The 19,871-nt window shown below is 36.9% G+C and overlaps 1 protein-coding gene across 1 annotated transcript in view; it reads right to left on the minus strand.

Moving 5' to 3' along the window:
• The window catches only part of LOC131197488 (collagen alpha-6(VI) chain-like), an 82,329-nt gene that overhangs the window by 43,916 nt on the left and 18,542 nt on the right, over positions 1-19,871 (minus strand). The window contains exons 11-17 of the mRNA XM_058181607.1: positions 8,046-8,138; positions 7,864-7,917; positions 6,859-6,930; positions 6,726-6,752; positions 4,535-4,579; positions 4,344-4,397; positions 520-582 (exon numbers count right to left, since the gene is read on the minus strand). Of these exons, the coding sequence (XP_058037590.1) occupies positions 520-582; positions 4,344-4,397; positions 4,535-4,579; positions 6,726-6,752; positions 6,859-6,930; positions 7,864-7,917; positions 8,046-8,138 (408 nt within the window). The remainder of the gene's footprint in view (positions 1-519; positions 583-4,343; positions 4,398-4,534; positions 4,580-6,725; positions 6,753-6,858; positions 6,931-7,863; positions 7,918-8,045; positions 8,139-19,871) is intronic.

Consider the following 19,871-nt stretch of genomic DNA (forward strand, 5'->3'; position numbering starts at 1 on the left):
CTTTGGTGGGAAGGTAACAGTGTTCCGTGCGCCTTTGGTGTCTAGTCATGCCAGCCACATGACCATGGAGACAGCGCTGGCTCTTCGGCTTTGAAATGGAGATGAGTACTGCCCCTAGAGTCGGCAACGACTAGCATGTTATGTGCGAGGGGAACCTTTACCTTTTACCTAAATATATATTATATTTAAAATTGCAGTATGAGTGTGTAATATTACTGGCATACTCTCTTTTATAAAGAGAGTATATGCATTAACATTGTGGACCTAAATTAACAGTGGTTCTCTGTTAATTCTAACACAATTCCAATCTCTAATATATCTATAATATACACATGCGCATAACCAGACAGAATAAGTAAGACCAAAAATTTAGTGCATGCCCTCAATTGTCTCTTATCAATAGCTTTTAAAAAGAATCATTACTATATGCAAAAGGACTCATCTTTCCCCAATACTTTTAACCATAGAACAACACATGGCTTTTATTTCCATTTTTTTTTTTAAAAAAACAAACTTTACCAGATCTCCTTGGAAACCATTTTGGCCACATTCACCATGAATTCCCTTGACTCCTGGGCTGCCCTTTAAAAAACAAAATGCATGAGAGATGTATTGAGCAATAACATGTAACTGAGTCTTAATTCATAAAAAACAATATATCAGTAACCTTTTTTGTAATACAAAAATGCTATGGTAGTACTGGGGGAGGGGGGTGACATTAATGCTAGATTGGACCTCAATAATTATACACTTTATACTATAAATTGAATTTTTACTCTTATTGTAAGATTTGGAAAATGTTTGTTTGAGAAATGTGGTCTCATTCCCCTCATTCAGTATTTATGCTCTGAGTGTCATTGTTCTTATAGCTGAAACCACCCTGGCAGAAAAGAGAGGTAGCAGCAAGTTTGAAGTGCCATAAATTCTAGAAATCCAAAAATGGTTGATAGAAATAAATGCTATTATTTCATATTATAATGAAAATAAGGACACCCTGGCCCTATGGGGATTGATGAAGTATAATTCCTCGTTAATAATTGTTAAGTTATTTAGTCAATACTGCCTACGAGACAACAGCGCTCCCTGGCTGACAGAGCTCCTTTTATATAAAACTGATCATCCATACAACCAATTAGGAGAGAGTATTTTCCTGCTTCAACAGTGGACCAGAATGAGAACTTCAACTGGCAACTATACACTATCCGCTATTGGACCATCCGCTCAGGCTAGCAGGATGGAATGGTGCAATCAGGGCATGATGAATGCCATGACTTTCCAGGAACAATGCGAACTGGCTTGATGTGAGCTGTAGCCTGTTGTCTGAAATGAGGACATCTGGCAGTCACAAACAGCCTTTTAAGAGTCGTGAACATGGTGTCCCAGGTGGTTGATGTCATGAGTACCACCTTAAGCCATTTTGAGTAGGCATTCACAACCACCATAAAGGTCTGTCCATGGAAAGGCCCCGCAAAGTCAATAGACCAAGGTGTCCAAGGTGCTGCCCACTAATGTGCTGGAGCAGATGTTGGGTTTTTGGCAAGGCTGACAAGATGCGACTCAATCAGTGATTGCCTTGTCTAAGTTGGCCCACCAACTGTGGGTGAGTGCCTTCATCTGCATGATGCCTGGGTGGCCTACATGAAGAGATTCCAGAACTGGCTGTCGAAGCCTCTGGGGTACCACCACACGTCTTTCCCAGAGTAGGCATCCCCATTGAGTGGACAGCTCATGTTACCAGGTGTGGAAGGAAGGGGTTCTGTGCTGACTGGCCCCTTCAGCCACCCCCTCCACACCCAGCTGAGCACTTGGGCGATTATATGGTCCTTGGCAGAGTGTGCAGTGATCTCCAATGCTGTAATGGGGCTGGATGGCAGATCTTCAATCAATAAAATAGACGGTGCTGTAGCCAGATCCTCCACAACAGTTAGGAGAAGACATCTGCTGAGGGTATTGGCATGACTAAATGTCTTAACCAGCTGATGCAAGAGGCGATAGCTTTATGCAGCTAGGAACACAGTCCAGCACAGCATGTGAAGGGACAAAACTTGTGGGGTTTGGTAGTCCCTGGTGAGCAGGCCTAGTAGCGGTTTGTGAAATGATTTGCTGTAGAGATATTCATGGAAGCATTTGACTCCTGTGATCGCAGCCAAAGCTTCCTTGTCCAGCTGGCTGTAGTTTCGTTCAGCCGATGACAAGGTCTGTGAGAAGAAAGCCTCTCTTCTATTTGGGAATTGGTGGCTTAAAATGGCACTGAAGCTGAATGGAGAGGCATTGCAGGTGAGAACCAAGGGAAGATTTTCATTGTACTGCACCAGGATGCTGTTTGAAGATAGTAGTTCCTTGACAGCTGAGAAGGCAGCAGCTTCTTTTTGGCCCTAGGACCAATATACATCTTCTTGTTGAGCAAGCAATGGAGAGGCTCAGTTATGGAAGCTTTGTGCCACAAGAAGACACTGTAAAAATTTAGGAGTCCCAAGAATGCCTGGAGTTCAGTCTTGTTCTTGGGAATGGGAGATTCCTGGATGGCTTCGACCTTTGCCTGTGTAGGGTGTAACCCAGAGGCATCAATAAGGTAGCTGATGAACTCTACCTGGGGAAAAGCGATCTTGCACTTTTCGGTTTTTAACTTTGAGGCCAATTTCCTGAAAACGGGTGAGTACCACTCACAGACGGTTGAGGAGTTTGGCATCATTGACTGAAGACACTAAGATGTCATCAAAATAGGGAACAACACCTGGGATGCCTTGCAAGAGATACTCCGTCAGGCTCTAAAAAAGTCCCGGTGCCATGCTTACCCCAAATTGCAGCCAATGACATCTAAAAGCTCCTCAACATGTTACAATCAGCTGTGGCATCGTCAGCTGGTAGCTGTTGGTAAGCTTGGCCAACTTTCAGTTTAAGGTGTTCAGCAAAGACCTTACTCGCACCCAGGGAGTGCAGCAGATATTGGACTATGGGCACTGGGTATGCATTTTGTTGTACGTTTTATTTAATGTACATTTATAGTCTGCGCAGATGTGGATCTGGCTTCACAAAGGTCACAATTGGTATCTCCCATTTTGCGTAGTTGACAGGTTTCAGGATTCCATGGCTGATGAGCCTGTTGAGTTGCTCATAAACCTTTGAGTGCAAGGCGAATGGTACTCTTTGCAGCTTCATTCGGATCAAGGTTGAATGAGATGGGTGTGCCCATATACCTGCCCAGGTTTCCATCAAAGACATTTGCAAAATCAGCGATTAAGGCCTTGTTATCAGAATCAGTGATGGAGTTGATGCCAGTGATTGCCAGACCCAGGGAGGAGAACCAGTCCAATCCTAGGAGACTCGGTAGGGAGCTGTTCACTATGAGCAGTTGCACTGGCCCCGAGAAGTCCTTGAAATATACTCTAAAAGTGCCAGCTCTGATGACAGGAATGCTGTTCCCCTGGTAGTCTTGGAGGTGAATATGGTTGAAGTCCAACTGTCTTTTTGATATTTTTGGCACCAATCTCTTTAGTGTGCTCCAGGAGACGAAGGTAATTGAAGATCCCCTGTCCACCTCCATGCAACAAGGAGACCTCTCAATTGGGGCAAAAGGCAGTAATGCAGCCAACTGTAGATCAGCTCTGGTGATTCAGCTCTGAGTGGGTCAGCTCACAATGATCAGCTCTTTGCAGCCTCAATTTCCATTCGATCCCACCCTTATCACCAATATCTTTATTCAATACTATCTGTGAGACAATAGCGCTCCCTGGCTGATAGAGCTCCTTTTATATAAAACTGATCAGCCAGACAACCAATTAGGAGAGAGTATTTTCCCGCTTCAACAGTGGACCAGAATAAGAACTTCAACTGACAACTATACATTATATACAATACATAACAATAATAATAAGGGAAGACATTCAGCAAAATAAATCCAAAAGTAAAAGTTCAATGTATTAAGGTGCCTAAATATCACTTATCTTGTAATGTAAATATAGCAATCTAATAAAAGTAATATAATTAAGGGGAGGAGCTTTGACCATAAGGCTACCATCACTATCTTGACTTAAATCCTAAAATTTTATGGGTCAATACAACATAATTTATTAAGTTCCTTTCAATCTGTTATTTCAACCAGAGGTCTTATCCAATTATGATAATTTTTCTTTGTGGTAATTGTTTGCTAGGTTGCAAAAATCACATGAGCAAAGCTCCACCTCTTTTCCATGATATCAAATGATTATACAAAGGTGGCGCTTTGATTGTGCAGTGTGACTGCTGTCTTAACCTCAGCTAGAAAGGAATTAAAATGGATTGTCTGGAGTTTGGAATACCAGCACTTTGCATTTCAAATAAGTAAACCAAATAAATCCAAGTACCTGGTTGCCAGGGTCACCTTTTTCTCCTTTAAATCCTGGAAGACCAGTGGAGCCCTTGGAGACAAAAAATCTTTTGTCATTAAATGTATTGATTTAAATTATTTTTTTAATCAAATTTAATTAACTAAATAAAATAAGCACCATTAATACATATGGAACACTAATACGAAAAAAAGAGAAACAGATCTTACTAGCTCTCCATTAATGCCATCAAATCCTTTTTCTCCATTGCTTCCCTGAAAAAATAATGCAAGTGGTATTATCAGGCAAAGTTCATCGCAAGATCAAGCACATATTACTGTTCTATGATTTGATACCAAGCACAAAAAATATACAACATCCAAACTACTTTCTATTTTAGTTGTTCTCGGGTTTTAGTTTCTGACAAGAACAGAACACAGTCAAATATGCCAAGCAAATGATTTTAAAAATTTGGAAAAGTTTGCAAGACAAAATTACTCCCATTTGTGGTAATTATTCATTGTTATACTATTTTCAGCCACTTGTGCAGTTGTTAAGACACTAAGTTGGAAATTAGGAGACTGGGAGTTCTAGTCCTGCCTTAAGCATGAAGCTACCTGGGTGACCTTGGGCCATTTTCTTTTTCTTGGCCCTATAAAGAAGACAAAAACAAACCACTTCTGAAAACATTGCCAAAAAACTTCAAGGATTTGTCCAGGTAGTTGTCAGAAATCACAATTTTTTTGAAGATACAAATTACACTATAGTGGAATCCTAACATATATACCACAGATCCTATGGTAATCGGCCAATAAATTTGATAGATAAAATAAAAATAAAATAAAATAAAATATTTTTAATTACATATCAGGGATTTGCTATATGTTGGACCATTCCAGAACACTTTGATCTAGCGTTCACATAGTCTGCATGACAATTCTGAGTGTTATCATACCAACTCTTCCAGAAGGCACATAGTATGGAAATCTGGAATTTAGAATTGCAGCTATTGACTAGTGTGACTTTTAGATTCCCATAATTGTTCCAAAATTGTAAGGACCATATTTACAGCTGGTACCTAATAACAAAATGCCTTTAAAGCCATACTTCAAGACTAAAATCAGATAATTGAGAAATCTGTTGGCCTCAGAGGGAACACAAAATGACATACATTTTCATCACTAGAAATAGTTGTCATTTATATATTCATTTTGGTCCAGGATTTTTTTGAGTTAAAAGAATTAATAATAATAATAATAGGCAATTAACTCTTGAATATATTATATAATTTATAATTTTTATCAAAAGTTGCATTTTTTAAAACAAAGAATCATGTTGGTTAGCTGCCAGATTCATTGCAGCAATACATTGGAAAATTAAAGTACTTGTCATCATTCTTTGGAACAACTGTGGAAACAGATGTAACTGAAAAAAGAACACATCAGCAAAAACTCCTGCGGAAATAATTCATTCAAATGCTGTATCAATGAGTCAATTACTAAGTGATTGCTTCATCTATCCAATTGTTTTTCTGGGGGAAATGCAGTATTAGTTTACAGTGTAAGTGGTAATATCTACTTACTCCTGATTGAAAATTAAACATAATATAAACTTCTTGTGTTTGGATGGAAGAGCATCAGAAAATCCCTAAAATGTGAGTTAGATTGGGAAATAAATTTTAAAAACTAAACAAACAAAATTTGGAGGAAGACAATGGCTAACCTGTTTCCATAATGTTGCCAAGAAAACCATGCAGATGATTTCATGAGATCACCAAGATTAACCTTGGCCCTAACAGACTATAATATTATCTTTCTTGAAGCTTTAATTGTATTTAGATTAGCTTCCAAGCATTTTTCCTATTTTTTTATTTGTCCTTATCTTCTGCAAATCCCAACAAGTCTTCTTCAGAAACTTTAAATGAGCCTACACAATTTTACCAGCTTTTCAGTTAAAACCTTGGTGAAACTGTAGTGGGAAGGCAAAAAATAAGTTTAAAAAAGAAATTAAAGAAAAATAAAGGTGAAAAAAACCCTTTTTATTTTTCATCCAGTGCTGCTGACCTCCCTGTGATATAGGGCATCACCTCCATCATTTTATAATACTTGGATTCAAAAGGAAGACACCCTTTCTCCAAACCCAAGTTTTTGCCTACTTTGGCTTTCTATAACAAAGTAAGATCACATGCTTTTTATCTTTTGACATCGTGTTGCTAGATTCTGATTTATTATTTTCTTGGGTGAGTGAATATTAAAATCCTCCCCTGCCTCCACAAATATCAGTAAGAATATCAAGGATATTGCAATTTCCAGAAATGGGAAGAAAGGGGGGAAATAGCTAGTACTCATTTGGAGATGATCTCTAATTTGAGCATACAGTCCTTTTTTTTTTAGTCCATGCTTTTAAATCAAGTTTTTGTACCTTCTCACCAATTAGTCCTCTTTGTCCCTGAAAAAGAAGAGAGATATCAACAAAATAATCTTAATTCAGCCAGTTACATAAAGAACTTTTTGTGAAAACTTTAAAGGTATTGGATAAATATTGTACTTCCTACCTTAGGGCCCCTTTTGCCTCGGCAACCACTGTATCCTTTATCACCATCTGATCCTGGCAGCCCTCTTGGACCCTAACAATAGTGAAAATTAAGAAAGTTTATTTTACAGAATTTGTATCAATTCCATGTCACGAACAGAGAATATATTGGCTTTCACATGTATTTATGGATATGTACACATGCCCCATCACACAATTCTCTTTGGGGATGAACAGCATTATGCAGAGCACAGGAAAAGAAAAAGGAGCATTAAATTAGCAATAGCACTTAGACTTATATACTACTTTACAGTGCTTTTCAGCCCTCTCTAAAAAGTTTACAGAGTCAGCATTTTGCCCCCAACAATCTGGGTCCTCATTTTACCCACCACTGAAGGATGGAAGGCTGAGTCAACCTTGAACCTGGTGAGATTTGAACTGCCAAATTGCAAGCAGCTGGCAGTCAGCAGAAGTAGCCTGCAGTACTGCACTCTAATCACTGCGCCATCATGGCTCATTGTAGAAATTATAATCATGGTTCTTTAAACTTGGACATCTTTTTCAGGAATACTCATGATAAGTCTCACACATTTTTCATTACTTCTATAAAGCTATCTAGCAAATCACAGAGTTTTCTGATATCTGGGTCTCATTAAGACCAATATAATAATTTTTTAAAATATGTCTTTGCTGGACCAAATTCTGTGGGCAATCTGGGTAGCCATAAACAAAGATAATTAAAAAAAAAATACACAGCAGTTTCAGGAAATTTAAAACTAACACCAAAAATTATCCAAAAGGCTTAGACACAGTCTACTCTAAACTGTGTCAAGCATGTCAGAAAAACAGAAACATATTTAATGAAAATGGAAAACTTTGAGAGAATTAGTAAACAGAAGTAACATAATGTGGAAGTAATGCTAGATGGTATAGAATCACTGCATGTTGTTTTGATTCTTGTCATGATTTTTAAAATTTAAAGTATTTACTTTTTTGTAAACACATGAAATCTAATTTAATAACTTACAGGTGCCCCTTCATCTCCTAAGTGTCCTGGACTTCCTTCAAAACCTCGAGGTCCCTGAAATTATGATGAGAATAACTGAAATCAAATATTATTTGAAGAATACATGATGATCCTACCTTGAACAAAGATTAATTAATTAATTATAAAGTATCTAAACAAATTGGTATTTTTTTCTCCTTTACCTCCATTCCGTATCTTCCTTGTTCACCTGGTTCTCCTTCTTCACCAATGCATTTGCAGTACATGCAGCAACAAGTCCGTTCAGCAATGTTACTCTTGCAAAAAGGAGATTGGTCACAGTAATAAGAATTACCAATCAAAATAAAATGTATCCTTTTATCAAGCTATAACATCAAGAAAATAATGTAACAAGTTCTTTTAGTATCTCAAACAAGCATCACTCTCAAATTGCGATTTTTCTCAGTTCACAACTTTGTCTCCCAGTCTTAAGAAAAGATTATCACTCAATTGATTCAAGGAGCTAGGCTCTTTTTCTAAGTATTTATTCAGCAGTTTTTGTTTTGTTTTGTTTAAGTGGAAGATTTTTGGCAAATAAATTTTTGCAATTTCAAAATGTTTATGTTGTTTTACAGTAATTTCAAATATGATTTTTGGTTAGTGGGCAGAAGCTACAAAATGCACTTTCCAGTCATAGTAGTCTATCTATTGGGAGAAGAAATATTTTTCTAGACTTCACAAGTTGAACCTAAAGCAGGCTATTGCTCTTCTTTTCAATACCCTTTTGTTTCATAGGAGAAAGCTAGATTAATTTAGTAAGGTTTTATTTTTGCTTTTCATTGGGTCATTCCATCTTTGTTTTCTTATATACCAAATGCTACAGTAGAATACAAAAGGAGAACTTATAAGTGGAAGTTGAAGTAAAACTTATGTCTGAGTGGGTATCAAAAGAAGAGACAAGCCATGTAGATGAACAATGCCAAACAATATAATAATACAGTTATGCCATACTAAAGTGGTTTATTCAGTTTATCACTTACATTTTCTTTGAATCAGTTCACTGGTTTTTCATGAACTCAGTCTATGGCTGTGTTATCAAGCTATATTAAACACTAACTCTGGCTTCATTCAGTTTGCAAAGACAGTCAATATTAAAAACTGTGTATCTTATCTGCCTTCATATGCAGCTTATGATGGAAAACAGTGCAAAAAGCTTTACAGGTTATCATTAATTAACAATGCAATCTTCTCAGATAGGATGAAACCAAGGTTGAAGATTTTCATTTTTCTCTGTAATGTGAATTTATAGTGGCGGGGCAGTAAGATGGAAATATTGTCCTTTACTATAACTTTTTGCAATCTTCTATTTGTCCATACCTATAGAATTGAATCTACAGAATTTAGAAAGAGAGGAAATCCATAACATCCTTGACAATCCCAGCATGCATTGGAACTTTCTGGACAGCTAGTCTAATGGCAGACCTTTCTTTCACTTCTCAAAGGATGGCAGCTAAATTTCTTAGCTCTCAAGTAACAATAATTCACCTTTGTCCCATAGATTTAAATATTTCATTTGTACCATAGGTGAAATTCAGCTGGTTCTTGCCGGTTCGCCCAAACTGTTAGTAAATTAATATAACAATAGAGTTGGAAGGGACCTTGGAGGCCTTCTAGTCCAACCCCCTGCCCAGGCAGGAAACCCTACACAATCTCAGTCAGACGGTCATCCAACATTTTCTTAAAAATTTCCAGTGTTGGAGCATTCACAACTTCTGCAGGCAAGTCATTCTACTTATTAATTGTTCTAACTGTCAGGAAATTTCTCCTTAGTTCTAAGTTGCTTCTTTCTTTGATCAGTTTCCACCCATTGCTTCTTGTTCTACCCTCAGATGCTTTGGAGAACAGCCTGACTCCCTCTTCTTTGTGGCAACCCCTGAGATATTGGAACACTGCTATCATGTCTCCCCTAGTCCTCCTTTTCATTAAACTAGGCATACTGAGTTCTTGCAACCGTTCTTCATATGTTTTAGCCTCCAGTCCCCTAATCATCTTTGTTGCTCTTCTCTGCACTCTTTCTAGAGTCTCAACATCTTTTTTACATTGTGGCGACCAAAACTTACGAAGGCATTATAAAGTGGCACCAACATTTCACGTGATCTTGATTCTGTCCCTCTGTTTATGCAGCCCAGAACTGTGTTGGCTTTTTTAGCAGCTGCTGCACACTGCTGGCTTATATCTAAATGGTTATCCACTAGGACTCCAAGATCCCTCTCACAGGTACTACTATTGAGCAAGGTACCACATATACGGTACCTGTGCATTTTTTTTTTTTGCCTAAATGTAGAACCTTACTTTTTTCACTGTTGAATTTCATTTTGTTAGATAGTGCCCAATGTTCAAGTCTGTCAAGATCTTTCTGTAACTTGAGCCTATCTTCTGGAGTGTTGGCTATTCATGCCAGCTTGGTGTCATCTGCAAATTTGATGAGTTCCCCATCTATCCCCTCATCCAAGTCATTGATGAAGATGTTGAAGAGTACTGGGCCTAAATTAGAGAGTACTGGGCCTAAATTAGTTAGGCAGTTTGGAGAACCAGTTAAAAATAAAGTGCAAGAGAAGTTTCTCTCTCTCTCTCTCTCTCTCTCTCTCTCTCTTTTTCCATCCCTCCCTTCAGTTAATAGCTCCACTTAACTGTTGCAGCTGGATTGCAGCCGATAATCAAGTCAATAAACAACAGAAACTGACAGAATTCGGGCAGGGAAACCCATCAATCACCTATTTAGGGATGGGATTAACCTCTTGCCTTCAGGAAGAAGGACAAGATTACAAACATTTTCATTATAAAGAATACAAAGTGACATTTCCCTGATCAGATAATACCCCTGGAGTTTCCCAAGACCTTTTATAGCTGCTGCAGTGTTGGCTACTTCTTGTTTGTTCCTACAGGTAAAAATACAGGAGGGGACAAAGATGCAACTTGATCATACAGACCGTGAATTTAATGCTTGTGTGGTCCAGCTACCTGTATTGTTTCTGCTGTGAAGCACCCAATTTAGAATATAGAGCACATAGAATAATAGAGTTGGAAGGGTTAATGGCTTTTGGCAGCATGTCCAGGCTTTTAATTAGACTGAGCAGCTGCCCTTAGTTTCCCTCTCAGCTGCTGCTTTTGCTTTGGGGTTGATTTTTTTTAAAGGGGGAGTGGCTGTTTTAAGTTTTCTGCATTGTTTTAGTGGTTCCTGGCACTGTTCTTTTGGGTGTACTTCCCTCACTCTTTTTGAAAGCCTCTAGTGATGGAGCACCCACAATTTCTGAAGGCAAGCTATTCCATTGGTTAATTGGTCTCACCTATAGGAAATTTCTCCTTAGTCCTAAATTGCTTCCAGTGGTGAAATCTGAACTGGTTTACTACTGATTCACTGGCTGCACATGCATGCTGTGCACAAAATGCACACTGCATGCATGCATGTGCAGTATGTACCAAATGTGAGGTGCGCACATGCAGTGCACACCAATATACCCACGAAGTAGGTAAAACAGCATGATCAGCTGTGCGCACAATCTTTTTTTTACTTTTAAAGTGTTTTTTTACAACCTATTCAGCTGAATAGGTTGTTAAAAAATAATTTAAAAGTAAAAAAAAGACTTCCGGCGGTGACGTCATCATGGTGCAGGGCGAAGGAACGGATCTCTGTTCCTAAATCCTGAAAAATCTTTGCTAAGAGCCCACTTTAGAGCATTACCAATCCTGGAGAGATTGATAATTAAAGAGGAAGCTCCGTAGGTGTTGGGGGTAGAAAGCAACCACCCGAGTAGTCAGGAGCAGCACTCTTAAACTGGCAGAGAGGAAGTTGGTCTTTATGGCCAGCCTGGAGCGATGACAGCCGCATAAGTGGGAAGCAAAGAGTGAAAAGCAGCAGCAAAGTTTGACAGATGAAAAACCCCAGAAGAAGGTGAGAAGTGTGTGGCAAAGAGAAGGCACAGAAGAGAAAAGGCAGAGAGAAAGTGACACAGCATGTCCAGGAAGGCAGCTAAAATGGAGTAGACTGGAGATCGGAGTGATAGAATAGAGCAAGAACAGCACAGAGAAGTTTGGAGCCCAAATTGAAATCCACAAATTGCAACGATTGATGAGTGAGAGATTTAAAGAAAAACAAGCTGAGATAATAAAAAGTGATGAGAGAGTTTGAAAACCTAAATAAGGACTGATTAGAATTAAAGATTAAAATTAGAACCAGAAAATAGAGACTAAAATATTGGTTAATGAAATACAATTTGGCAAGACAAAGGCTTTGTGAAATTTGAACTTTGATGGACATATACTTGTGCAAAGTGGAATAGTGGATTTATTGGACTTATAGAAAAGGAGGGGTATAAAAAGAAGAGAATAAGAAGAAGAAGTAAGAGATGCCTCTTTTAAAAAAGGTACAGATGATAAACTAAACGAAACTGAATGAATTAATGAATTGAATTAAGTTGATTATTGGAATAACTGGAATAATATTGGATTTATATTGATAACTATATATATATATATATATATCAAAGAAATATAGTTAAAGGTAATTTAAGAAATTAAGGGGAGTATTAAAAAATAGAGAGCTGTATAAATATATGTATTGTGTATTGTGATTAAGAATTATAAATATATATATAAGTATAATATATATACGAATGTGTTAAGAACAATATACAGTATATTAGACAATTGTGGGAGAAGAAAAGGAAAAATTTCATAAAGAAACAATAGAGATACAAAGACACTGTCTTTGTGTCTTTGTATATTGTATCTAATATAAATTAGATATATTTGTGTATTTGTGTATTTAAATATAGAATATTCTGTGTGAAAAATATTTAAAAAGAGAATATCTAGCTATATTTTGTCATATGCGAAGGTGGGAGAATTTTGCCCAAACGATAAAGATGACAACTACAGTGTTAGGTTAAAAAATAGTGACAATCCCTTCACCTATTACAGCTTCACCTACAAGTCAAAAAATCGACAACGACTGTATTCGGCAAAGATAAACCAGAACCGGCAATGAACCCACAAAACATGCAAATAATGTTACAAATGATAGAGGAAACAATGAATAAGACTCAAGAAGCAATAGCAAACAATCATGAAGAAACAAAAATGCTACACAAAGAAATAAAGACTGAAATTGGTGAAATGAAGGAGGAAATTAAGAACATGAAGGACAAAATTGGTGATATTCAACAAGTAATGCTAGAAAATGAAAAAGAATTCAAAAAGTGGAATCTAAAATAGATCAAGTCGATAACAAAATAGAAAAGATTGACCAGAAGGCCCTACAATTAAATAAAGAGTTAAGTGAGTCAATTGCACATCTGGAAATGGAAAAAGCTTCGTTCTTTTTAAGATTTCAAAACATCCCAGAAGAAAAAGATGAAGACTTGGAAGAGAAAATGGTGACAAAATTAGTAGAAGCATTGGAAAACGATAAACTAGAAATAAGAAAATGGACGAAGTTTACTGAGTATACACAAACTATGCAAGAAGACTACTGCAATGCTCGCTACATGGGGCTCCCCTTGAAGAGCACCCAAAGGCTCCAGTTAGTCCAGAATGCAGCTGCGCAGGTGATAGAGGGGGCCGTCCGTGGCTCCCATGTAACACCACTCCTGCGCAAGCTGCACTGGCTGCCTGTGGTCTATCAGGTGCACTTCAAGGTATTGGTTACCACCTTTAAAGCGCTCCATGGCTTAGGACCAGGCTATTTATGGGACCGCCTTCTGCCACCATTTGCCTCCCACTGACCCGTATGCTCTCACAGAGAGGGACTCCTCAGGGTGCCCTCGGCCAAGCAATGCCGGCTGGCGATCCCCAGGGGAAGGGCCTTCTCTGTGGGGGCTCCTACCCTCTGGAACGAACTTCCCCTGGGACTTCATCAACTTCCTGATCTTCGGACCTTTTGCCGTGAGCTGAAGATGTACCTATTTCTTCGCGCAGGACTGGAATAGAATTTTAGAATTTTAATATTTTATTATTGGGGTTGTAAAATTTAACTGGGTTTTATTGTTTTATATGTATTTTAAATTGGGCCATATTTGATAGGCTTTTTAATTATTGTTTTTATTTTATTTTATTATTGTGGTTTTATTTGGCTGTGATCCGCCTGAGTCCTTCGGGAGAAGGGCAGTATAAAAATTTAAATAAATAAATAAATAAACAGAAAGGTGAGAGAGGTACACATAAGGTTTACTAAAAGAGCAATGAGAGATGAAATATACAAACAAACAAGAGAGGAACCGATAATACACAAAGCTGAAGAAATTATAGTATTACAACAAATACCATACAGAATAAGAGACCAGAGACAACAATACTAATTTCTCACAGCACAATTAATGAGATATAAGGTCAGGTTTAGATGGTTAGTACCGGAAGGCATATTCATAACATGGCAGGCAAAAAAATATAAGGTAGACACAATTGAAAAAGTGCAGGATTTCTATGAACAATGCTTTGCACAGGAAGAAGAACAGGAAAGTAAGAAGGAACTTGAGAGCAGAAATCAAGAGGAAGAGATATTAGTGGAAATAGAACAAGAAAAGAAACATAAAAGAGACAAGAAAAGAGCAGATAGAAAGAGAAGAAAAAGATGAAGACTTGGAAGAGAAAATGGTGACAAAATTAGTAGAAGCATTGGAAAACGATAAACTAGAAATAAGAAAATGGACGAAGTTTACTGAGTATACACAAACTATGCAAGAAGACTACTGCAATGCTCGCTACATGGGGCTCCCCTTGAAGAGCACCCAAAGGCTCCAGTTAGTCCAGAATGCAGCTGCGCAGGTGATAGAGGGGGCCGTCCGTGGCTCCCATGTAACACCACTCCTGCGCAAGCTGCACTGGCTGCCTGTGGTCTATCAGGTGCACTTCAAGGTATTGGTTACCACCTTTAAAGCGCTCCATGGCTTAGGACCAGGCTATTTATGGGACCGCCTTCTGCCACCATTTGCCTCCCACTGACCCGTATGCTCTCACAGAGAGGGACTCCTCAGGGTGCCCTCGGCCAAGCAATGCCGGCTGGCGATCCCCAGGGGAAGGGCCTTCTCTGTGGGGGCTCCTACCCTCTGGAACGAACTTCCCCTGGGACTTCATCAACTTCCTGATCTTCGGACCTTTTGCCGTGAGCTGAAGATGTACCTATTTCTTCGCGCAGGACTGGAATAGAATTTTAGAATTTTAATATTTTATTATTGGGGTTGTAAAATTTAACTGGGTTTTATTGTTTTATATGTATTTTAAATTGGGCCATATTTGATAGGCTTTTTAATTATTGTTTTTATTATATTTATTATTGTGGTTTTATTTGGCTGTGATCCGCCCTGAGTCCTTCGGGAGAAGGGCAGTATAAAAATTTAAATAAATAAATAAATAAACAGAAAGGTGAGAGAGGTACACATAAGGTTTACTAAAAGAGCAATGAGAGATGAAATATACAAACAAACAAGAGAGGAACCGATAATACACAAAGCTGAAGAAATTATAGTATTACAACAAATACCATACAGAATAAGAGACCAGAGACAACAATACTAATTTCTCACAGCACAATTAATGAGATATAAGGTCAGGTTTAGATGGTTAGTACCGGAAGGCATATTCATAACATGGCAGGCAAAAAAATATAAGGTAGACACAATTGAAAAAGTGCAGGATTTCTATGAACAATGCTTTGCACAGGAAGAAGAACAGGAAAGTAAGAAGGAACTTGAGAGCAGAAATCAAGAGGAAGAGATATTAGTGGAAATAGAACAAGAAAAAGAAACATAAAAGAGACAAGAAAAAGAGCAGATAGAAAGAGAAGAAAAAGGAGGAAGGGTAGTAAGAGAGACAAGAAGCACAAAAAAGACAGAACAATAAAAAATGGGAGAGGCACTTAAGGTGTTTTTGGTAAATATTGACGGTTTAAACATACCAAGAAAGAGAGCTCAAACCTTCAATAAATTAAAAAAAACACAGATGCAGATGTGATATGTTTACAGGAGGTCCACATCAAAAAGGATTACAGAAAATTGTTAGAAAATGCAAATTTAGGGACATTGTACACAACACTAGCACAGAAAAAGAAAAGCGGAATCGCAATATATGTCAAACACAGAATAAAATCAAAGTTAGTACATTCAGATGAGGTGGGTAGAATATTAATGATAGAATTAGAATTGGAACATAAACAAATTTTACCTACAGTAATATATGCCCCAAATAGAAATCAGCATGAATATTTTCAAAAGGTACACAACAAAATGGTAGATTTGGATTATGAAAACATTTGTTTGATTGGAGATTTTAATGCAATTGTTGAAGTCAAGAAAGACTATGAAAATAGCAAAAAGAATAAAAAGAAGAAGAATATATTACCAAAATCATTTTTTAGATATGATGGCAGAATTAAGTCTCCAAGAGGTTTAGAGACAGACACACAAGCTAGACAAACAGTATACATTTTACTCATATCCACATCAATCCTGGTCAAGGATTGACATGGCCTGGATGACACTGGAGCTACAAAACTGCAATGAAGTTGAAATTGGAATTAGTGATTGGGCAGACCATAATCCAATAATAATAAAATGGAAAGGCCAAAAACAGAAAAAAAGATGGATGATGAACCAAAATTTATGTAATAACAAAGAATGATGTTGGAGACGGAATTGATAGTATTTTTTCACAGAAACAAAAAAGATGACAACTCAACACAGAATTTATGGGATACAACAAAAGCCTATTTCCGGGATTAACGATCACATATAATTCTAGGAAAAATAAAGAAAGGTAAATACAACACCAAAAACTACAAGAAAAATTGCAGAAAACAGAATATGATTTACGGAAAGATCCACAAAATAAAAGAATAAAAGAAAAATGGAACATTCTAAAACATAAGAGCAATTTGATAATACAAAAAGAATTGGCACAAAAGATTAGGATGACAAAACAAAATTATTTTGAAAATAAAACTGGCTGATCGTTAGCGTACAAATTAAAAAAAGAAAAAGTAAAAAGAACAATACATCAACTCCCGGATGACAGTGGAACAATACAGTATAGATGGAAGAAAAAAAGAAAAGTATACAATTTTTTTCCCAAAATTATATAATCAGGAATATATAGCAGAAGATAATGTCAAACAATACATAGAGGCAACAAAAATGGATAAAATCACAAAAGAACAAAAAGAAATGTTAAATGGCCCAATAACAGCAATAGAATTGGAAGCATATTATTGACAAAAATCAGAGATGATCAGGAAATAAAAGGCTTAAAATCCAAAAAGGAAGAATACAAGGTTCAAGCTTTCGCTGGTGATATGGTATTTATTTTGGAAGATCCATTAGAAACCAGCCCCAAACTGATTTAAAAAATTGAGGAATTTGGTGAAGTAGTGGGGCTCAAGATAAACAAAAATAAATCTAAATTAATAACAAAAAAATCTCACCAAAAGTCAAAAAAATGAATTGGAACACAAAATCAAAACTAATGTAACCAAGAAAATAAAATATTTAGGGATTTGGCTTACAGCGAAGTGTTCGTCAATTAAGGAGAACAATTATGATAAAAATACTAAATAATATAAAAAAAGATTTGGATAATTGGAAAAATTTACAAATTTCATTATTGGGCAGAACTGCTACAATTAAAATGAATATTTTGCCAAAAATTTTATTTCTGTTCCAAGTCATTCCAATAAAATTAGGAAAAACATTCTTTCAAGAGTTGAACAAATTAATTACTAAATTTATATGACAAGGGAAAAAATCTAGGATTAAATTAAAATTATTGCAAGATACAAAAGATAAAGGGGGTCTGGCTTTACCAGATTGGGAATTATACTTCCAAGCATCAATTATCACATGGCTAAAATATTGGATGGAATTGAAAAATAAAAGAATTCTAGCAATAGAAGGTCACGATTTGCAAGTAGAGTGGCATGCATTCCTTTGGGACAACAAATACAAAACACATAAATATTTTCAAACACACATAATTAGGAATGCTCTGATACAGATTTGGAAAAAAATAAAACAAAAACATTATACAAGAATCCCAATGTGGCTATCTCCAACAGAAATAATGAAACACCCAAATTTATTAGATGTAGACAAGATAATTAGATACAAGAAATTAGTAAATGTACAGGGAAATTTGAGAGCAAAACACAAATTGGAAAAAGCGATAGGTAGGGAGGTAAATTGGTGGACATACACACAAATACAATCAAGATGCACAGAAGATAAAAAAATCATATGAAATACAAAGGGAGCAGCAAGAACTGGAAAAAGTTGTACATGGAACAGAGTTAAAATTAATCAGTAAAATATATGAATACCTATTGTGATATAAAATGGAAGATGAGGTGGTTTTAGAAACAATGATCAAATGGGCAAAAAACTTTGGATACAATATAGAATTGGAGAAATGGGAAAAAATGTGTAGAACAAATATAAAAATAATGTCAGTATCATTCAAAGAAAACCAGCTGAAAATGTTTTATAGATGGCACTTCCATCTGCAAGACTTGCTAAGATGTACCCGAATTGTTCCACATTATGTTGGATATAGGGAACATATTACCATATATGGTGGACATGCCCAATAGCGAAAAAATTCTGGGTTAAAATTAAAAAGTGGCTGGAACAAAATAATTAATCAACATATAGACTGGAGACCAGAGACCTTCCTGCTGGGAATACTCAACATGAAATACAATAAAGAAATAGGATACCTAATTCTACATATAATAACAGCTGCCAGAAGAGCATATGCACAGAAGTGGAAAAAAGAGTATATACCAACGGAGGAGGAAGTAATAAAGAAAATGTTGGACTGTGCTGAGATGGATAAACTAACAAAGGAGTTAAAAGAAAAAGAAGAGTCAGAATATTACAAAATATGGAACAAATTGTATAATTGGCTCGAGACTAAAAATATTAGATGATGAAAAAAGGTGAAAAGTATATAAAATGGCAATGTATGAAAGAAAATGAATAGAAGAATAGATAGGATAGAAGAAACAAGGGAGAATGGGACAAAAAAGAAAAGTATAAATGAAACGAGAGGGAGAATAAGAATGTAAATATGAGAAGAACAAGGGAACGAAGCTGATGTAAAGAAGGAATATAAGTTTTATGTCAATGTATGTTATGTATTGTTGCTTTTTTGTTTGTTCTTTTTTGCTAAAAAATAAAAAATATATTAAAAAATTTTTTAAAAAATGCAAAAAGACAAAACTAAAAAAAAGTTTAAAAAGGCTCTGACGATCGCGCGGCTCCGCTGTGATTGTCAGAGCTTTTTTTAACCTTTTAAAAGCATTTTTTACAACCTATTCCTACCATTCAGACAGAAAAAGTGAGCCAGCCGGAAAGAAGCAGCAAATGGGCAAGCGGAAAAGTGGGCGACCAGGTGATTGGGTGGGCATGGGTGGGGTGGGTCCAGGGATTTTTTGCTACTGGTTCTCTGAACCACCTGCTGCCATCACTACCGGGTTGGCCGATCCTGTCCGAACTGGGAGTATTTCATACCTGGTTGCTTCTCTCTTTGGTTAGTTTCCATCCATTGTTTCTTGTTGTGCCTTTTGGTGCTTTGGAAAATAGATTGACCCCCTCATTTTTGTAGGAGCCCCTCAAATTTCCTGACAGAACAATTAATCAGTGGAACAACTTGCCTCCAAAAGTTGTAAATGTTCCAACACTGGACATTTTAAAGAAGAGACTGAATAATCATTTGTCTGAAGTGCTGTAGAGTTTCCTGCCTAAGCAGGGGGTTGGACTAGAAGATCTCCAAGGTCCTTTCCAACTCTGTTATTCTATTCTAAATATTGGAACAGTGCTATTTTATTGTGCTATTTTATTATGAGTTGGACCAAGGAGAAATTTCCTAAGGGTGAGACCAATCAGAATGGCCATGCTCACTCAGTCACATGACCCATTTCCGACAGAAAAAAACTGGAAACCACAAAACCTGGGTAGGTGTGGGGGGGTGTCATGTGATTGGGTGGGAGTGACATTGAGTTGGCC

This window comes from Ahaetulla prasina, chromosome 4, assembly GCF_028640845.1.
Source record: "Ahaetulla prasina isolate Xishuangbanna chromosome 4, ASM2864084v1, whole genome shotgun sequence".
Lineage (NCBI taxonomy): Eukaryota > Metazoa > Chordata > Lepidosauria > Squamata > Colubridae > Ahaetulla > Ahaetulla prasina.